Source organism: Cetorhinus maximus, chromosome 7 (genome assembly GCF_964194155.1).
Source record: "Cetorhinus maximus chromosome 7, sCetMax3.hap1.1, whole genome shotgun sequence".
NCBI lineage: Eukaryota > Metazoa > Chordata > Chondrichthyes > Lamniformes > Cetorhinidae > Cetorhinus > Cetorhinus maximus.
Window position 1 is genome coordinate 32,884,988 of NC_135885.1, and position 20,259 is coordinate 32,905,246.

Genomic DNA, 20,259 nt, shown 5'->3' on the forward strand with positions numbered 1-20,259 from the left:
TATCAATGCCTTGTTTGGCTGCTGGTATGACATTAAGTAATACTGAGTCGAGCTTTCTTCTGTTTAGCATTACTGACTTGGACCCCTGGCAGAAATTTTTTTTATTCATTCATTGGATATAGGTGTCACTGGCTAGGCTATCATTTATTGCCCATATCTAATTGCCCTTGAGAAAGTAGTGATGAGCTCCCTTCTTAAACGGCTGCAGTCTGTGGTGTAGGCACACCCTGTTAGGGAGGGAATTCCAGGATTTTTGACCCAGTGAAGGAACGGCAATTTATTTCCATGTCAAGGTGGTGAGTGGCTTGGAGGGGAACTTCCAGGTGGTGGTGTTCCCATGTGTCTGCTGCCCTTGTCCTTCTAGATGGTAGTGGTCGTGGGTTTGGAAGGTGCTGTCTAAGGAGGCTTGGTGAATTCCTGCAGTGCATCTTGTAGATGGTACACACTGCCACTGTGCGTTGGTCATGGATGGAGTGAATGTTTGTGGATGGGTTGCCAATCAAGCGGCCTGCTTTGTCCTTGATGGTGTCAAGCTTCATGAATGTTGCTGGAGCTGCACTCATCCAGGCAAGTGGAGAGTATTCCATCATACTCCTGACCTGTGCCTTGTAGATGGTGGACAGGCTTTGGGGAGTTGGGAGGTAAGTTACTCGCTGCAGGATTCCTTGCCTCTGACTTGCTCTTGTAGCTACAGTATTTATATGGCTAGTTCAGTTTCTGGTCAGTAGTAGCCTCAGATGTTGATAGTGGGGATCATACCTTAGCCTTGGATCATCCTCATGAATGGCTACTTGCTGGGATTAAAATGAGAAGTATTCAGCTTTGGGCTGAACTTTAATTTCCATGTTCTGTCTTTCATATCTGTGACATTGCTGGTCACAATCCCTGCATCACCCCCAGCTGCTGTTTAAAACGCCACATGCTTTCTTCAAGCACAATGTCTCCAACGTTCCCCTTGCCAATATCCCAAGTTCCACTGTATCGAAGCTCTGGTTCATCCACAACAATTCTGAGTTCCCTCTATCCTAGGGGAGTCACATTTCCCCTTTCCTCACTGACCGTCGGGCATTTCCTCTCCCCTCTGTATTGATTTCAAAATTCTGGTTCTTGTTTACAAATTCTATCATACCCTTGTGCTACCTTATCTATGCAAACTCATCCAGCCCTATGTCCCAAGTTTGTACTCTCTTGCTTTGTTTTCAATCCTCCTACAAAGTCCTCTTGCTACTACTAATTTCTCTTGCTCTCATTCAGCATCCAAATCTACCATTAGTGGTAGAGCTTTTTCCCTGCATACTGCAGTTGCTTTCCTAAATGCCTTGCCACATCTCTTTACCCTCAAAACCTACTTCTTCAGCCATGTCTTTGGTTACTTTCCTTTGCTTTGCACACCCCCTTCTCTTCCCTTTCTCTTTGTGCAGCACTGAAAGACAATTTGCCACCTCAAAGCTGTATGATAAATTCATTCATCCTACCATCATGCATCTTACTGAACATTTTAATACTCTGAAGGTGTCGGTCTTGGCTCAGTAGCAGTACCCTTGAGTCAGAAGATTGTGGATTCAAGCCCCACTCCGGATTCTTGAGTATATAATCTAAACTGGTGCCAGTGCCGAGGGAGTGCTGTACTGTTAGAGGTACCATTTTTTAGATGAGACATTAAATTGAGGATCTTTTGTTGCCTTGGTGAATGGATGTATAAGATCCCGTGGTGTTATTTGTCGGAGAGCAGGGGAATTCTTCCAGTGTCTTACCCAACATTTGTCCCTCAGCCAATGTTTGAAACAGATGATCTAGTCATTTATTTCATTGCTGTTTTGTGGGAGCTTGCCATGCACAAACTAGATGCTGTGTTTTCCTACATGACAGTTGTGACTACAAAAGTACTTCATTGGCTGTAAAGTGCTTTGGGATGTCCTTGAGTCATGAAAAGCACTCATATGCAAGTTTTAGTGAAGATTGACATTAGATCTTGAATAGCTGATTTTAATTAATTTGGTGTAATTGGGTCTGTCTTGTACTGGTTGTAATATAGGGACAAATCGAGGGAATATTGGAATGTTGTTTATTATGTTATCATTCAAGGGTCACAGTTGTAGATAGACATAAAATAAAAATTATAAATTTTCTCCTTTCTGTATTTATTGTCAAGGTTTGTGATTGGCTGTACCCGCTTATACCTAGCCAGTCTCCTGTGCTGCAGTGTAACAATGGAGTCTACATGTTTCCTGATGTAATGTCACAAGATCCTGATATCTATGTTGGAGTTGTGCTATCCTCTGCGCTACCAGCATCGGACAGAGAGCATTTTGAAGACTTGCTGAAACAAATGACTTATTTAAAGGTCCAGGTAACTTCCAAATAATTGACTGCATTTCTTCAGTTTCAATGTAAATTTTCAAGCACTTGATTGAATTAGTGAATTTTCAGTTAATTTTTAAACAATGCCAGAGTTTGGAGAATGCTTAAAATTGTCATTAGCCTGTATATCATAAGCAGCTTAACACCCCCATCTGACTGGGGGAAAGAAGGCAGGAAGATAATGTATTGTTGTTGCTCAGCAAGTAAAGCAGGTAAAGAATACCATAAGTATGAAATAACTTTTGTAAACTTGCCACTGATCAAATATATAAATATAAAGAAAGGAATCCCCATTGATCGGTTAGTTAGGGTGGGAAGTAGCTTGGCCATATAAACTAAGAATTAGAAAAAGTTTCCATTCCTGATCGCTATCCAGTAAGCTATGCAAAATGCTTGAGTTGGATATGAGGTGAGAATACGACCGGGTTTGACCATGATGTTTTTCTCTTTCTTGGCAACACTTGGTATCTAGACAGGCAAATGAATCGTCATTTGAGTGGAGTATTAGATTATGCTCGGTCTTCTCTGAAGACTCAATACCTTTAAAAGGGCAGAGCAGAAATTTGGCCAAAATTGGAGAGGAAAAATTAAGAGACATTTATTACAAAAACAGAATTACCTGGAAAAACTCAGCAGGTCTGGCAGCATCGGTGGAGAAGAAAAGAGTCGATGTTTCGGGTCCACACGACCCTTCAACAGAACTGAAGTATAGTTAGGAGAGGGGTGAAAAAAATGCTGGTTTAAGGTGGGGGGTGGGTGGAGAGAAGTTGAGGGTGGGGTGGTTGTAGGGACAAGCAAGCAGTGATAGGAGCAGATAATCAAAAGATGTCACAGACAAAAGGATCAAAGAGGTGTTGAAGGTGGTGATATTATCTAAGAAAAGTGCTAATTAAGAATGGATGGCAGGACACTCAAGGTACAGCTCTAGTGGGGGTGGGGTGGAAAGATTGACAAGGTATTAGTTGTAGATTTAAAAATAATGGAAATAGGTGGGAAAAGAAAAATCTATATAAATTATTGAAAACAAAAAAAAAAACAAAAGGGAGGGGGAGGAAACGGGGTGGGGATGGGGGGAGGGGGAGTTTAAGATCTAAAGTTGTTGAACTCAATATTCAGCCCGGAAGGCTGTAAGGTGCCTAGTCGGAAGATGAGGTGCTGTTCCTCCAGTTTGCGTTGGGCTTCACTGGAACAATGCAGCAAGCCAAGGACAGACATGTGGGCAAGAGAGCAGGGTGGAGTGTTAAAATAGCAAGCGACAGGGAGGTTTGAGTCTTTCTTGCGGACAGACTGCAGGTGTTCTGCAAAGCGGTCGCCCAGTTTGCATTTGGTCTCTCCAATGTAGAGGAGACCGCATTGGGAGCAACGAATGCAGTAGACTAAATTAGGGGAAATGCAAGTGAAATGCTGCTTCACTTGAAAGGAGCGTTTGGGCCCTTGGATGGTGAGGAGAGAGGAAGTGAAGGGGCAGGTGTTGCATCTTCTGCGTGGGCATGGGGAGGTGCCATAGGTGGGGGTTGAGGAGTAGGGGGTGATGGAGGAGAAGACCAGGGTGTCCCGGAGGGAACGATCCCTACGGAATGCCGCCAGGGGGGGTGAAGGGAAGATGTGTTTGGTGGTGGCATCATGCTGGAGTTGGCGGAAATGGCGGAGGATGATCCTTTGAATGCGGAGGCTGGTGGGGTGATAAGTGAGGACAAGAGGGACCCTATCATGTTTCTGGGAGGGAGGAGAAGGCGTGAGGACGGATGCGCGGGAGATGGGCCGGACACGGTTGAGGGCCCTGTCAACGACCGTGGGTGGAAAACCTCGGTTAAGGAAGAAGGAGGACATGTAAGAGGAACTGTTTTTGAAGGTAGCGTCATCAGAACAGATGCGACGGAGGCGAAGGAACTGAGAGAATGGGATGGAGTCCTTGCAGGAAGCGGGGTGTGAGGAGCTGTAGTCGAGGTAGCTGTGGGAGTCGGTAGGCTTGTAATGGATATTGGTGGACAGTCTATCATCAGAAATTGAGACAGAGAGGTCAAGGAAGGGAAGAGAAGTGTCAGAGATGGACCATGTGAAGATGATGGAGGGGTGGAGATTTGAAGCAAAATTAATAAATTTTTCCAGGTCCCGACGAGAGCATGAAGCAGCACCGAAGTAATCATCGTTGTACTGGAGAAAGAGTTGTGGGAGGGGGCTGGAGTAGGACTGGAACAAGGAATGTTTCTCATACCCCATAAAGAGACAGGCATAGCTGGGGCCCATGCGGGTACCCATAGCCACACCTTTTATTTGGAGGAAGTGAGAGGAGTTAAAGGAGAAATTGTTCAGTGTGAGAACAAGTTCAGCCAGACGGAGGAGAGTAGTGGTGGATGGGGATTGTTGGGGCCTCTGTTCAAGGAAGAAGCTGAGGGCCCTCAGACCATCCTGGTGGGGGATGGAGGTGTAGAGGGATTGGACATCCATGGTGAAGAGGAAGCGGTTGGGGCCAGGGAACTGGAAATTGTTGATGTGACGTAAGGTGTCAGGGGAATCACGGATGTAGGTGGGAAAGGACTGGACAAGGGGAGAGAGAAGGGAGTCAAGATAACGAGAAATGAGTTCCATGGGGCAGGAACAGGCTGACACGATCGGTCTGCCAGGACAGTTCCGTTTGTGGATTTTGGGTAGGAGGTAGAAGTGGGCCGTCCGAGGTTGGGCGACTATCAGGTTGGAAGCTGTGGGAGGAAGATCTCCAGAGGAGATGAGGTCAGTGACAGTCCTGGAAACAATGGCTTGATGTTCAGTGGTGGCGTCATGGTCCAGGGAGAGGTAGGAGGAAGTGTCTGCGAGTTGACGCTCAGCCTCCGCGAGGTAGAGGTCAGTGTGCCAGACAGCAACAGCACCACCCTTGTCAGCGGGTTTGATGACAATGTTGGGGTTGGACCTGAGAGAACGGAGTGCAGTGAGTTCAGAGAGAGACAGATTAGAATGGGTGAGAGGAGCAGAGAAATTGAGACGGCTAATGTCACGCCGACAGTTCTCAATGAAAAGATCAAGAGAAGGTAAGAATCCAGAGGGAGGGGTCCAGGTGGAGGGAGAATATTGGAGGTGGGTAAAAGGATCCGTTGAACGGGGAGAGGACTCCTACCCAAAGAAGTGAGCACGGAGACGAAGACGGCGGAAGAAGAGTTCGGCATCGTGCCGAGCCCGAAATTCATTGAGATGAGGGCGTAAGAGTATGAAACTAAGTCCTTTGTTGAGCACTGAACGTTCAGCATCGGAGAGGGGAAGGTCAGGGGGAGACATTTATTGTTGGTTTCCCTAATAGACCATTCATTTTGCCTCCAACATTAGGGTTTGAAAGGGAGTACATGAGAGAAAATCCCTTGAGAATTAATTTCACCCACTTTGGTTCCCCCATCAATAAAAATTGCTTTTTTGAAATTTTACAAATGAAGTTTAAGTAAGAAATGAAGAAATAAGAGATTATACAAAAATCATGATGTATTTGCAGAGCACAGGCAAATTTGAAGATTTGAGAAGAATTCTTAAAAAGGTATGGAAATATATTGTAAAGCCTGAAAGATTTTGTACATGTAATATTTTTGCAAGCTCAGTTTTCATGAATGAGCTGTACACTTCCCATTTATCATCATTTTTCTAGCCTACTCCATCTAGCAAATTCATTAATGATTTATGTGAACAGTGCAAAATTATTAAACAACTAAATTATTATGCAGTCAAAACTGGCTTGAAAGCTCAGGTTATTCTATGGTATGGTAGCAATAAACAGAGAATGTAGTTGAACTTTATGGCCATTATTTAGATAACAGATCATTTCTACTTTTATCCTTCTGCTAGAAATGAACCCTTTGCTAAAATAATATTGATGGGGTTATTGCTTTTGATCTATAAGTCAGGTTAGCAACAGACACACACATGTCGAAGTGAAGTAGAAGGGTTTTATTTGAACCAAGAGAATAGAAAGTGGAGGAAAATGCAAATGAAAAGGAATTGCAGACATCAAACAAGAGAGAATGGGGATTCAGTGTAATATGTGAATCCCGAGAGAAGGCTCCTTTTATCTTTGGGGTACGCATCAAGATCGTACTTGGGTAAGTTTGATTGAAATCTTGACTCAACCAGGTCTGTGTTTATTCAGACTTGAATATTTTGTTCATAATTTGGATGTGGAAGTAGTTTACGTTGTGGTAGATCAATGTGAGGACATCGATCCTAGATGCATTTCAAAGTCAAGGGAGGTTTCAACTTAGGAGACAGATCTTCAGAGAGGAGAACAACAACAAATGTACATGTATGTGTGCACATGTGTTTTATTTTCTTTAATTGCAAAAGAGAGTATTATACAATCCAGATCATGAGATGTTATTGTTACATTCCTGGGTTATGCTGTCATTAGATATAGGGCATTGTGGGCCAACTCTCCTAAATCCAGAACAAAAATAAAAATACCTGGAAAAACCCAACAGGTCTGACAGCATCTGCGGAGAGGAACACAGTTAACGTTTCGAGTCCGTATGACTCTTCAACAGAACTAAGGAAAAATAGAAGAGAGGTGAAATATAAGCTGGTTTAAGGGTGGTGGAACAGGTAGAGCTGGATAGACGGCCAGTGATAGGTGGAGATAGACAAAAGGACAAAGAGGTGGTGATATTAGCTAAGAAATGTGCTAATAGGTGACATTAAGGGTAGAAAGCAGGACGAGCAAGTCCAGACTGCTTAAGGAGCCACTGAAACTTTACCACAGACCCAAATTTGTATGGCAGACTGCTAGTTCAGCCTTTCACCATAACCATACACACTATACCCACCAGGTCTATGACCTCATGGCAAAAGTCTAAAGTGATCAAATAAAATTTTTATACATTTGGGGTGAATGGTTGAAGCAATCACCTTAATGAAGACTGAGCACCCAACTACTTGTAAGAAATGTGGATCATTTTACAATAAACACATCAAAACATTTTACAATCTTAACTCTCCTATGGACTTTAATAACAATAAAATAGAAAGGCCTATGATAAAGGTGGAAGGTTCCTGAACCTTTGTTGTATTAATCCCTGGATGATGGGAATCTCTGATATTATGCTTTTGTATAGTGTTATGGACTGAGATGGGAGTGCACAGTTAATTCTAATCCCACTTCTCCTCCGATCATAACGATAGTTTAAATGTTTAATTCGTCCGCCAAACTGGCCAATTGTTACCCTTTGATACTGTTATTCCCAGCATTAATGACCATAACCAGGCTTCTTTCAGTAAACACAAAATATTGATTTATTATAAAACAAACTACTTTTTAAAAAAAAGTTGTAGTTTAGAAGTGTAATGATTTTCCCCTTTTTTAAAAAAACCAGCTATTCGAACTCCCATACACACACTCAAACACAGCAGGACAAAACAAACAGTCCCCTAAAGAGGCTGAAGTATGGGAAAGTTTCTTTTAAAAGGATAAAATTCAAAGCGATCTCGATGCTGTTGATCTAACAGAATTCTGATCACAATAGATCTGAAAGCTCTTTCAGACTGATTCTTTGGTGAAACTGTCCTGATGACTCTTGCTTACCACAACTTTGCAGACTTTCAGAATACAAATAGATGATTTATTCTGATGAAATGCTTCTGAGGAAAGTCTAACCCACTTTAGACTGCATGTAACACAAAGGTGGAGCGCAGAGAGGGAGAGAGTATCTTTTCTTGCAGCTTGTATCTAAGGCACCCACAAACACATTCTGCCTGAGATTTTTTTTAAAGACTAAGACGTTCAAAGAATATTTCTCTTAGGCCAGGTGTTTCTAATCAATCAGCAAGAGTCTTTAGCCTGGCAACAGCAGTTCTTTGTTAACTTGGATATACAAAGTATCTCTTTCCCCTCCAGGTGTTGTCTGCTGGACATCTATCTTGACCTGTGGTTTCTTGAAGAATGGCACTTTCACAGCCCCAAATTAATATTGCAGACCTTTTTAAAAATAACTCAGGAAGAATGTCCAAAATTCAATGTTCTTTAAATTCTCCAAAAACTGGTTCCTCACAATAGAACTGTATAATCCTGAAAGAAAACAAAGGGTTTGAATGGCAGTTTTTTGTGCTATGAAACTATTTGCATTTTACTAATTATTTATTTCTTAGGATCCAGAAGCTTCAGCTGGTGAAATTAATTTGAGCCAAACTGTTCCGATTCATCATGAACCACAACCTAGTATCCAAGAGAGCGTTCTACCAGAGTGGAGTGAAAAAATGGCCCGTGGAATTCTAACAGGTGAGCAGTTAATGTACATAAGTGAGAGAACTCTTAAATTTAGAAAACATTAATTTCACTATCAGGAATGTACATATATACAAGTAGATCTCCTGTGGGAATTACTCATGTATGCTTCAGGACCTGGAAAGTGATTTTTGATGTAACATTGGTTCACCCGTCAGTATAAGACAGACGAAAGTATTAGATCTGGCTGTTCATGAAAGAATTGGGCCTTGGTTATAGTTGTAATAATTAATTATTGTTTTGTAAAATTTAAGATACAAGTAATGTTAATCTTCAATGGCCAAAACCACAAGTTATTTGCGTTCAAAAACATTGTTTCTGTTTGCCGTCCTTAATGAAATTGTTGTATTTGTTAAATTACTGCAGCAAGGACTTATAGTCTACAATGGCCAGCACCATGAGCAAGTTGCTATCTGTCATGGTCTTGGCCTAGCTATTTGAGTTGAATTGATTCTGACCACAGTATCTGACTTCAGCATCAAAGCAAAGTGCTTTTTAATTGGCTCCTTGGTTACATAAAAAATCCTGCCTTAGTACACAATTTTCATTAGACTCATGCAATACCGAAAAAAAAAATTCAATTTTATTTCTGCCTTTTTCTGTCCCTCATTCCTTGGCCAGATAAAATGCTTTGAAACCGTCATTTTATGCGGGTTGTCAAAGTACACACTAGGTATTGTAGTTTCACAGGAGTAGCATGAAAAATACAGTTCCTTTTAATGTATCTCTTCTCTCGTATATGCAGAACTTGTTAACAGGATCTTGCTAACTGTCTGGTCCTTTTCTACATTATGGGTTAAAATATGCAACTTGGATATTGAAGTGGTGAAAACTTAACTCCCAGATTGTATTTCTTGCCCCTCAATTTGTCTACAGCTGCTGGAAATTCCCAGCATCCAAGGTAAAATTTTCAAATTGAGCCCAAACCTGAAGGACAGACCAATGCAAGAGAAATATTTTGTAGACATTTAAATGTTAAATTAATAATTTTATAGGTGTTTGATTTTTCATTTCTTTGTACAATGTTAGAAATATTTTAACTATATGTTGGTATGAGTGAAACAACATAACCAAAAATAGTGCAAAGAAATTAGTTATTGCGGTTTCAATTTATCATGGTTTGTGAAGACTCTCAAGCACGTGATGCAGATTTGTCAGGAAGATGTTAAACGGGATGTATTTATTAACCGGCAACAATGATGCAATGCTGTAAATTACCAATCTCACTCCTGTTTAATCCATCTAATTTTCTTTTAGTTAATCTAACAGATATTTGCTACAAATCATTTTTTTTCTTTTGCTCTATGAACCTGTAATACTATTGCGGTGCATGACTTCTGTGAGATGCAAGACTTTTAATGTGGATCTGCTTAAATATGCACACAACTGCCTAATTAGAAGTTGGAGAATGATGATGTCTTCAAGATGGAAAGGTGCATTGCCTTTTTGCAATGCACAAATCTATCTTTCTGAAAATATACAGCTGTTGATGTCATGTGATTCTAGAGTTCTAACTATTCTGGTAACCACAATTCCCTTGCATCAGATGTTCAAATCTGCCTTAATATTCCCAGGTTGTGTAATTACTAATGGGGTTAATACTTGAATAGCTGTAACCCTTGAAATAACTTGTCTTTATCTTGGTGTTCACATCCTTTCAGCTGCTATTTGATTCTTCTGAAATTACCTTCTTGGACTTATTTGACATTTGGCTGGCAAAATATTTGGTGCTGTTGTGGTTCCAGCTGGATGAGTATGTAGAGCCTCATAATCAGACTGGAAATGTTTGGATACTGCTTTTGCATTCCTCATATTCATATGTAAATAATTAACTGATGAAGGATGTTGCATTATCCACTTTCTGTAAGTGTCACAATTACTTTTGCATACTAAGAGTATTCTGGTTCACTCATGGACAATGCGAATGGGACATCTAATTTATAAAACAATCTTTAAAACAAATTTTCAGGGGCCTCTTGGTTGAGCTGGGGTTTGGTTAAAGGAGCTGAATTCACTGGTAAAGCAATCCAGAAGGGAGCTTCTAAACTGAGAACGCATATTCAACCCGAAGATAAGCCTGCAACAGTCAGTCCGACAGTGGAAAAGGGACTCAGTGTTGCAAGACAAGCAACTGGAGGGGCTGTAAAAGTCAGCCAATTCTTGGGTAAGCTAACAACCAATATCCTTTAACATTTACTTTTGGAAGGGATTTCTTATGAAACTGAAAATAGTTAAATAGATGTTGACATTTGGAAGTTTCTTTTTTGACCACTTTTTTCAAGGATTCTTACTCTTTTTTTGTATGTGCTTTTTGGTTAACTTGCAGTGCAAGTTGTTTATGTTTTAACATTTACTAACTTCAGTAAAATTACTGCAACAAATAATGTGAACATCAGAAATGATACTTGCCTGTTTGCAGTGCATTGTAAACACTTTTACTTCTAGACAACTACATCTTGTTCATGTAACTTAAAACTTAGTTACAATTTTCTTGGTATGTTAAACTTTTGGCATGAAAATTTTAGTATAACAGTTGGGTAAAAATATTTGACTTGTTTGATTGTGAAGAGATGTCTATCATGAGAATTAGATCGTGCATGGAATAAAATCTTAGTGTAGCAGTTAAATTTGAGAAAATATGGTCAGAGTGGCATGAGCACAGGAGGTCAGGGAGATAACCAAATTGAAGAGTTAGATTTTGAGGAACCTTTGGAGGCGAGGAGAGCAGTACTAGTGAGCATAGCATCCAGCAAACAAGCTATTCCAGAGCTGTCCATCACTAGTAAGGGATGTTTGTTTAAATAAAGATCTTGATTTTAATTAGTTTGTTTTCCAGTATCCAGTTTAACACTGGCTCCATTTTATGTGGATACTTGAAATTGAAGCTGAAACTTAGAGCAGAGTTCTGGTAATTTTCAGAGTATTTTCCTTGCACTATGCATTTAATTTCCCCATATTTTCTTGGAAACCATCTGTCATGAAGATTTTGTTCACCAAATGCTTTTTGTGCTCTGCCTGCTATAAAGCAATATAGTTTGTAGTACAATTTTGAATACTTAAATTATAAAATTAGATGCCGACCCAGGCCTAAATTGAAATAAAAACAAGAAACGCTGAAAATACTCAGCAGGTCTGGTAGCATCCATGAGGGGGGAAAAAACTGTTTCTTTCCCCACAGGTGCTGCCTGACCTGATTATTTCCAGCATTTTCTTTCTTATTTCTGATTTCCTGCTTCTGTAGGATTTTGTTTCTCTTTTCGGGCTTAAATTGAGCTGCTCGTTCTCAAGGGTTTTAGTATCACCCTACTTTTGAAACTAATAATGATTATAGTGTTGACCAGTATGCACTGTCCAGTACTGTATTCCACAACTTTTAGAAAGGTAAAGTCTGTTGTGATCTTGTTCAGTAGAATATTCTGCTTGCGATGCCCTAAGTGAATTCTTTCAAACAGAGCTGCCTTGCAGCAAGTCTGGTCAAAAAAATAACAGTTCCACATGGACTTGATATAATTTTAGAAATTTTAATCTGTCCTAAGGCACTTATGGTCTTCTGTGCCTTTAGAAAGTTGCTCAACCTCTGGGTTCTAGTGTCGCCTTTCATTAGAATTCATTATTTACAATGTTGAAGTCTTTGGCCAACACAAACATTAGCATTTCCTCATGAGCCGTAGCTGTTTCCTGTTTGTCACTGATGCCTTCCAGTCTGTAGATAGTAATGCAAGTGGGAACTGATTTTGGCTGATATACTGGTTTTGCAGACAAACTGGACCAAAGACTCATAGCAAAGAGCAACATCTTGCCCAGAGAATCTCTGAATATGTCTTCAATACAGCCTATTGTCATAGTCACAATCTCTCTATGCACAAGATGGTAGAAATCTATTTTGTGTCACTATAAAAAGCTGGTCTGTACTAATGGGGTTTAGTTTAATTTCTTTCTTCTGCACTTCTTTACAGGACTCTAACTAAAATTCTGTTGCCAATATACTGTTGCGTTAATTGTCTCTGCAAGCAGGTGCACTGAATTATGCTGATTGCAAGACTGAGGGGGACTGGGAACTAGGCATGAGGTAGGAAGGATTTGTGAACAGAGCTGGGGAGGGGTTGTTGGAGGGGCGTGGGGTAAGCAGAGCTGCAGAGATGGGAGTATTGCTGGGGGGTGGGGGGATAACAACATTTAAAAGACTTAATAGTCATTGAACTGAAGGCAGACCTCAAAGAGCGTACCTTCAGCTCGAGGAATCAAAGGTGCAGAAATTGTGTTCGCCACTAGGCTTCCTTATTTCGCTGATTGGATCCATGCTACAGTTGGGAGAGCAAATTCCTGCTGCAGCCTACGAGAAAGGTAAAAGATGTTATTTTAAACGCCACCGGGGCAAATGCTGCTGTTTTGCTGCTGACCGCAAGGTCTAAGCTATTTTGTAATAAATAGAATTGGCTGCTGATCTGTTGTAAACTACAGCAATGAGACATAGGTAGAGTCTCAAGAGAGTAATTAAATATGTCGGGAGTGTGCTAACTGCAGTTATTCTGTAAATGAGAAGAACCACCCAAGTGAAAAACCATGTTTTCCTAAAGTTTGGCCAGAGCTCCGTTCTAACAAAGAATTATCTTATGGCATCTATCAAATAACAACAATACAATGATGCATGGGAAAGAAGAGAAGATTGCAGCTTCTATTTGGGTTTGGTCCTTAATATTTGATCATGAACGATTGTATGTTCATACCCTAAATCCATGAGTTTTATATTTTTATGTAGGTTAGGCTGAAGTCTCTTAGTGTAAGTTTATTGAGTAGTTGCATTTGTCTGAACCATAAGTTAAATTGAGAACTTTTAAAATTCTCAGTTGATGGACTTTGTGCTGTTGCTAGTACTGTTGGAAAAGAGCTGGCTCCACATGTAAAGAAACATGGAAGTAAACTGATTCCAGAAGCTATAAAGAAAGATAATAGTTCAAAAGCCAACCTGGATGGAGCTCTGGTGGTGGCAGCAAGTGGAGTTCAAGGTACACATTGATCTATTTTGTTTCCATTAACTTCTGTAAGTAGTTATAAATGTGTGATTTAATGTCTCTTAAGTTTTTAACTTTTTATTAAAATCACAGAAATAATCAAATAAAAGGAACATTGCAATTTATACAATAGTTCAGAAGGGCATTATTTGGATTAGTGAATAACTTTAATAACTGAACATAACAAAGAACAGAAAGAGGCCATTTGATCAACCAAGGATCTTACATTAATTAACCATACTACTTGCCTTCTCGTTGCACCTCTTTCCCCTTCCAGAAATGCATCAAAATTTCTAAATCCTTAGAAATCATAGAAATTTACAGCAAGGAAGGGGGCCATTCGACCCATCATGTTCACACCATCCAATTAGTAACCACCCAGTCTAATCCCACTCACCATCTCTTGGTCTGTAGTCTTATAGGTTATGGCACTTCAAGTGCATGTCACAGAATAGTTATGTCCAAGTATTTTTTAATATAATTAGGGTTTCTGCGTCCGTCTGAAAGGGTGGTCATGAGTTCCAGATTCCCACCACCACCTAAGTGGAAAAAAAATTCCCTTGAATTCCTATTAAGCCTCTTATCTCTTAAGGGGGCATAGATTTGAGTCCTGCAACCAAGGGAATTGGGCCACCTTATCCATTCTATCTAGATTTTTCATAATTTTATACACTTCAATTGGCTCTCTGTTTCAAAAAAAAACTAGTCTAAAATCTTTCCTCATAACTAAAATATTCCAGTCCAGGCAACTTCCTTGTAAATCTCCTCTGTACCCTTTCTAGTGTAATTACATCTTTCCTATAATGCGATGACCAGAACAGCACCCAGTATGCCAGCTGTGGTTTAACTCGTGCTTTATACAGTTCCAGCATAACCTGCCAGCTCTTATTCTATGCCTCAGCTAATAAAGGCAAGTATACCATATATCTCCCTGACCACCTTTATTTCCCTGTCTGTCCACCTTCAGGGATCTGTGGATATGCACTCCAAGGTCCCTCTCTTGCTCTACACTTCAGTATTCTACTATTTATTATGTCTTCCCTTGCTTTTTTAGATTTTTACAAATGCATTGCCTCGCACTTCTCCAGATTGAACTTCATTTGCCACTGTTCTACTGACTGGCCCAATTATATCATCTTGTAATCTACAGCTTTCCATTATCAACCTTGCAGCTAATTTTTGTATCATCTGAAAATTTCCTAATCATAGATCCTATGTACCACAAAAAGCAAGGGACTTAGTAATGAGTCCTGCAGAACCCCATTTAGAAACACTGTTCCAGTCACAAAAAACCCATCACCTATTACCTTCTGCTTCCTGTCTCTGAGCCAATTTTGGATCCAGCTCGCCACTTTGCCTTGGATTGTATCTGGATTCGTTTCGATAACCTTCCCTGGTCTATTACCTTTTTCTCTAGATGAAAATGCTTCATCTATTATGCTTAACTCCCTAATTTTGACTTCTGTCCCTGGGATTTGTACAATTTATCTTGATTGACTGTATAGAATTGAAAGGTATCAATCACCTTAGATCATCTGGCAACCTCTTTTCCCAAAGACAAGCTGAAATTCCTTAATGTTTTCTGATAACTAGAATTGGTTTTTGCGCGTGTATTCTCAAGAGTAAACTATGCTCTATTTTGGTGATCAGAACTGCAGACAATTATCCAGATAAGGTTTCCTTGACTTAAGAACATAAGAAATAGGAACAGGAGTAGACCATTCGGCCCCTCGAGCCTGTTCTGCCATTCAGTAAGATCATGGCTGATCATCATCTTGTGTTTCGATTTCCACATTCCCATCTAACCCCGATAACCTTAGATTCTTGTTAGGCAAGGGAATCAATCTACCTCTCCTTAAAAATATTTAATGACCCTGCCTCCACCACCTTCTGAGGTAGAGAATCCCTAAGTCTCTTAACCCTCAGAATAAATTTCTCCTCATCTCTGTCCTAAAAGGGCAGCCCCTAATTTTAAAACAGTGCCCCCTAGTTCTGGACTCACCCCCAAGAGGAAACATCATTTCAACATCCACCTTGTCAAGGCTATTCAGTATCTTGTACACTTCAATCAAATCACCCTTCACTCTTCTATTTACTCCAGTGGAAACAAGTCCAGTGTGTCCAACGTTTCCTCATAAGACAACCCACGCATTCCAGGTATAAATCTAGTAAACCTCCTTTTGAACCGCCTCCAATGCATTTACATCCTTCCTTAAATAAGGAGATCAAAATTACACACAGTATTCAAGGTGCGGTCTCACCAATGCCCTGTATAACTGAAGCGTAACATCCTTATTTTTATGTTCAATCCCCCTCGTAATAAAAGATAGCATTCCATTAGCCATCTTAATTACTTGCTGTACCTGCGTTCTAACTTTTTGTGACTCGTACTAGAACACCTAGATCCATCTGCACCTCAAATTATGCAGCCGTTCTCCATATAAGTAGTAATCTGCTTTTTTGTTTGTCCTGCCGAAATGAACAATTTCACATTTTCCCATATTAAACTCCATTTGCCAGATATTTGCCCACTCACTCAACCTATGTCCATCTACAACCTCCTCATGTCCTCATCACAACATACTTTCCTACCTATCTTTGTCATCTGCAAATTTAGCTGTCATGTCTTCACTTCCCTCATCTAAGTCATTGATGTCAATGATGAAAAGTTGAGGCCCCAGTACAGACCCCTGTGGGACTCCGCTCGTCACATCTTGCCAATCAGAAAAAGGCCCATTTAGGCATACTCTCTGCTTTCTGCCAGGCAGCCAATCTTCTATCGATGCTAATATGTTACCCACTACACCATGTGCTTTTATTTTCCATAATAATCTTTGTGGCACCTTATCAAATGCCTTCTGGAAATCCAAGTACAGTACGTCTACAAGCTCCTATTTATCCACTGCGCATATTACTCCTTCAAAAAAACCTCCAATAAATGGTTAAACATGATTTTCCTTTCACAAAACCATGCTGAGTCTTCCCAATTGCCTTGAACTCTTCTAAGTGCCCAGCTATAACCTTAATGATCGATTCTAATAACTTCCTCATGACAGACATCAAGCTAACTGGCCTATAGTTTCTTGTTTTCTGGTCCTTCCTTTCTTGAATAGAAGGGTTATATTTGCTACTTTCCAATCTGATGGAACCTTTCCAGAATCTAGCAAATTTTGGAAAATTAACACCAGTGCATCAATTAACTCATTAGCCACCTCTTTAAGACCCTAGGATGTAGCCCATTGGGACCTGGAGACTTGCCAGCCTGCAGCTCCATCAATTTGCTCAGTAGTGTTTCCCTGGTGATTTCAATTTCACCAAATTCCTTTCTCTCACTCACCACCTGATTTGCAGCTATTACTGGAATGTTTTGTTTTGTATCCTCTATGATGAACACAAGCAAAATATTTGTCCATTTCTTCCGCCATTTCCTTGTTATCTACAATTAACTCTCCACTGTCATTCCAGAGGACCAACACTCACTTTACTTACACTTTTTTCCTTTTCAAATACCGGTAGAAACTCTTGCTATCTGTTTTTACATTTCTAGCTAGCTTCCTCTCATATTCTAATTTCTTTCTCCTGATTTAACCTTTTTAGTCATTCTCTGCCATTCTTTATATTCTGGCCAATCATCTTTGCAGAGTTTTATGCTTTTTCCTTAAGTTTGATGCTTTCCTTAACATCTTTATTTAACCCCGGATGGTGGGTGTTCCCCTTAGAATTTTTCTTTAATAGGAATGTACTTATTCTGAATACTCTGAAATATCCCCTTAAATGTCTGCCACTGCTGCTCTATTGACCTATCCTCTGGCCTAGTTTCCCAGTTCAGCTAGCTCAGCTTTCGTCCCCACATAGTTGCCCTTATTTAAGTTTAAGATAATCTTAGATGTTTAAGCAGGACAAATAAGGAACAGTGCAGCCAGATTTAGAAGGGTTTAGATTTCATTGGATAACTGGGCTAGTTGGTGGCAATGCAGATAAATGTAATGTAATTTGGAAGCAGAAACCCCTCCAAAAGGAAAGAGCATGAGTTAATTGGAAGCATTACCACATAAGAACAGGAGCAGGCTAGTCAACCCCTCGATCCAGTTGCATCATTCAATGAAATTGTAGCTAATTTGTATCCTAACTCCATTTATCTGCCTTGGCTCCATAAGCCTTTATCACCCTTGACTAGCAAAAATCCTCTGATTTCAGCTTTAAAATTATTCATTGAGCTAGCATCTGTTACTGCTTTTCTGTATGAGATACATCAACATTTCTTCCACCCTTCTGTATAAAGATGTGTTTCCTCATTCAACTATTACTATTACTACCAAGATTATTGATCTAGCATTTTAATTCTGTTTCTCTAACTGGGCTTCCCATTTTAACCTCTCAGCTGCAACTTGTTCAGAATGCTACTTAAGAGTTTCTTGCTCATTGAAACTTCTGCATTTCCAAGGTCCTTGTCAGGCTTTACTTATTTCTACAAACCAACTTCAAAATCTTTGTCCTTGCCTTCAAGTGTCAGTGTTGTCTTTTCTCCATTCTACATTAGTGATCTCTCTCACCTTCTAACATTGGTCTGTTTCTCATTTTCTATTCTTACTTGACCATTGGTAGAGCTATGGTATTCAAGCAGTCTCAAACAAAATTAACTTCAAGTTGAGGACCAGGCCAAATCATTGATTGTGATTCGATAGGTGAATAATTAATGATGTTGCAACTGATTGGTTTTAATTTTCAGGATTTGCAACTGTCTGGAATGGTTTAGAGCGTGCAGCGAAGTGCATTGCCAAGAATGTTACAGCAGAGACCGTACACACTGTGAAACATAAGTAAGTAGCTTTTTATTTAAAGCAGAATTTATTAGAAATTCAGGTTACAAAAACAGTACATATTTTGTTCATGACTGCGCTTTATACTTTCAGATACAGAAACACGACAACTTGCATTTCAAAAATGAAATAAGTTGGTTCAAACAGCTTAATATTTGAAATTAATTGCTTTAAATTAGCTTTCTCTTTTTGGCGTAATGCATCAAGATCAGTTTTTGGTGAATCATTTTAGGTTACTTCATACTGACTGATTTATTTGATTTTCTCCAATATCCTATCGATACAAACATGGTTCTCTTTCCTTTGACCTGTATTCTGTAGGAATTCAGTCCAACCATTAGGTAATCTGATTTAATTTCTCATTTAATAACGATGAACCGAATTCCAGTTTCCCATTGACCTAATTTCTGCTGCCAACAGTATACACTAAACACACAAGTTTATTTCTGCCATTTGGTCTCTTCCCCCATCATTGGTAACATTGTACTCTATTTTCTCAGAAGTTTGGAGGTGGGGGCAATCAAGTGTCTTCTATTTTTATTTGACCACTATTGCCATACTCAGTTTAGCATTCTTATTCCAGATCAGGTTACTGCCAACTAAAAAATCTCACCAGCATGAGGGTCTTTTATTATGGATGATGGCTTGCACTGACTTGTGTAATACTGAGTTTTACAGACCAGAATTATCCAACGTTTCATCCCTGTGTTGCATTAATTAATCTCACCCTGGACAGCATGGCAATGCCGCGGCTATCCTTAATAATACTTGGCAAGAGAGGAGGAGAAAAAAATCGGTTGTGGTTTCTGCTCTTTGCCAGAAATCGGTGATCTCGCAAGGGAGCATTCATGCTCGGCTCTTTGCGGGTAGCTTTACATGGCTCTATTCCTACGTATCCAAACTTAGCCAGTGTATCTTCAGCATGGTGTATTTTCCTACACTGTAATTATTAGAATCTGTTTAGAATTATACATTGTCAGAGTGGGCAAATTAACACTTGGGCTCTCTATTAGAAGTTCAGCAACAAACAACTGCAAGTATTGTCCATTTACTTAAAGGGATTCCCATCTAACCACCTAGAAAGACCATGACTCTGCATGTGGGGATAATGCTTTAAGAACTTGTGCAATGCAGAGCTCTTGAAAATGGGGAACTACCAGACCCACTGTTTTCTATTTTTTATAATTCAGAAATACATTATAATCATCTTAGCTCCTCAGGCTGTAGTTTTCTTTCCCGGTCTGATCTTGGTTTAGAGTCAGATAAAAAAAAATCTATTGCTGGGATTGCACTCAATCTCCTGTCTATCATTCCATTCCCTTTCCTCAGGTCAGTTGTTCTCTACCCCTCTAACATTCAGTATTCTACATTCATCCTTATTGTAACAAATATTCTAACTATTCTAATCTAAACTGTAGTTATAGACTTCTGGCCTCCTTTCCATCCTGTATCTAGCTCAACTGTGGTATATAGTCTCCTAGCAACCCCCTGTGCACTTTGTGATCATATCTCTATTATATCCTACAGTAACTTCCAAGAGTCCCCTGGGATATATTATTAAAATGATATACTGTCCCTCAACCATGACTGCTGCAGGCATGTGGTTAGCTTTCACATGTATACTAGTGATGCCCAGTGCTACCCTGTAACTGGGTAATCTACATGGATTTTGTCATGGGCTGACCTTGCTATTTCACTTACCACCTAATTGATGTAATCATGTCCAAAGTTACTGTGCTCCCAGCCAGAAGGTTGGATCACCTGATCTGCAATTTCTCCCTGAATAGATGACAAACAAGACCTAACCCATTCTGAA

General features: G+C 39.9%; 1 protein-coding gene across 2 annotated transcripts in view; it reads left to right on the forward strand.

The window, feature by feature from the left end:
- sparta (spartin a) overlaps positions 1–20,259 on the forward strand; it is a 44,112-nt gene that overhangs the window by 20,663 nt on the left and 3,190 nt on the right. The window contains exons 3-7 of one of the 2 annotated variants that reach the window (XM_078545307.1): positions 2,153–2,350; positions 8,476–8,605; positions 10,581–10,775; positions 13,459–13,617; positions 18,353–18,443. In XM_078545307.1, coding sequence (XP_078401433.1) covers positions 2,153–2,350; positions 8,476–8,605; positions 10,581–10,775; positions 13,459–13,617; positions 18,353–18,443 — 773 coding nt within the window. The remainder of the gene's footprint in view (positions 1–2,152; positions 2,351–8,475; positions 8,606–10,580; positions 10,776–13,458; positions 13,618–18,352; positions 18,444–20,259) is intronic. The other variant, XM_078545308.1, reaches the window with a different exon arrangement.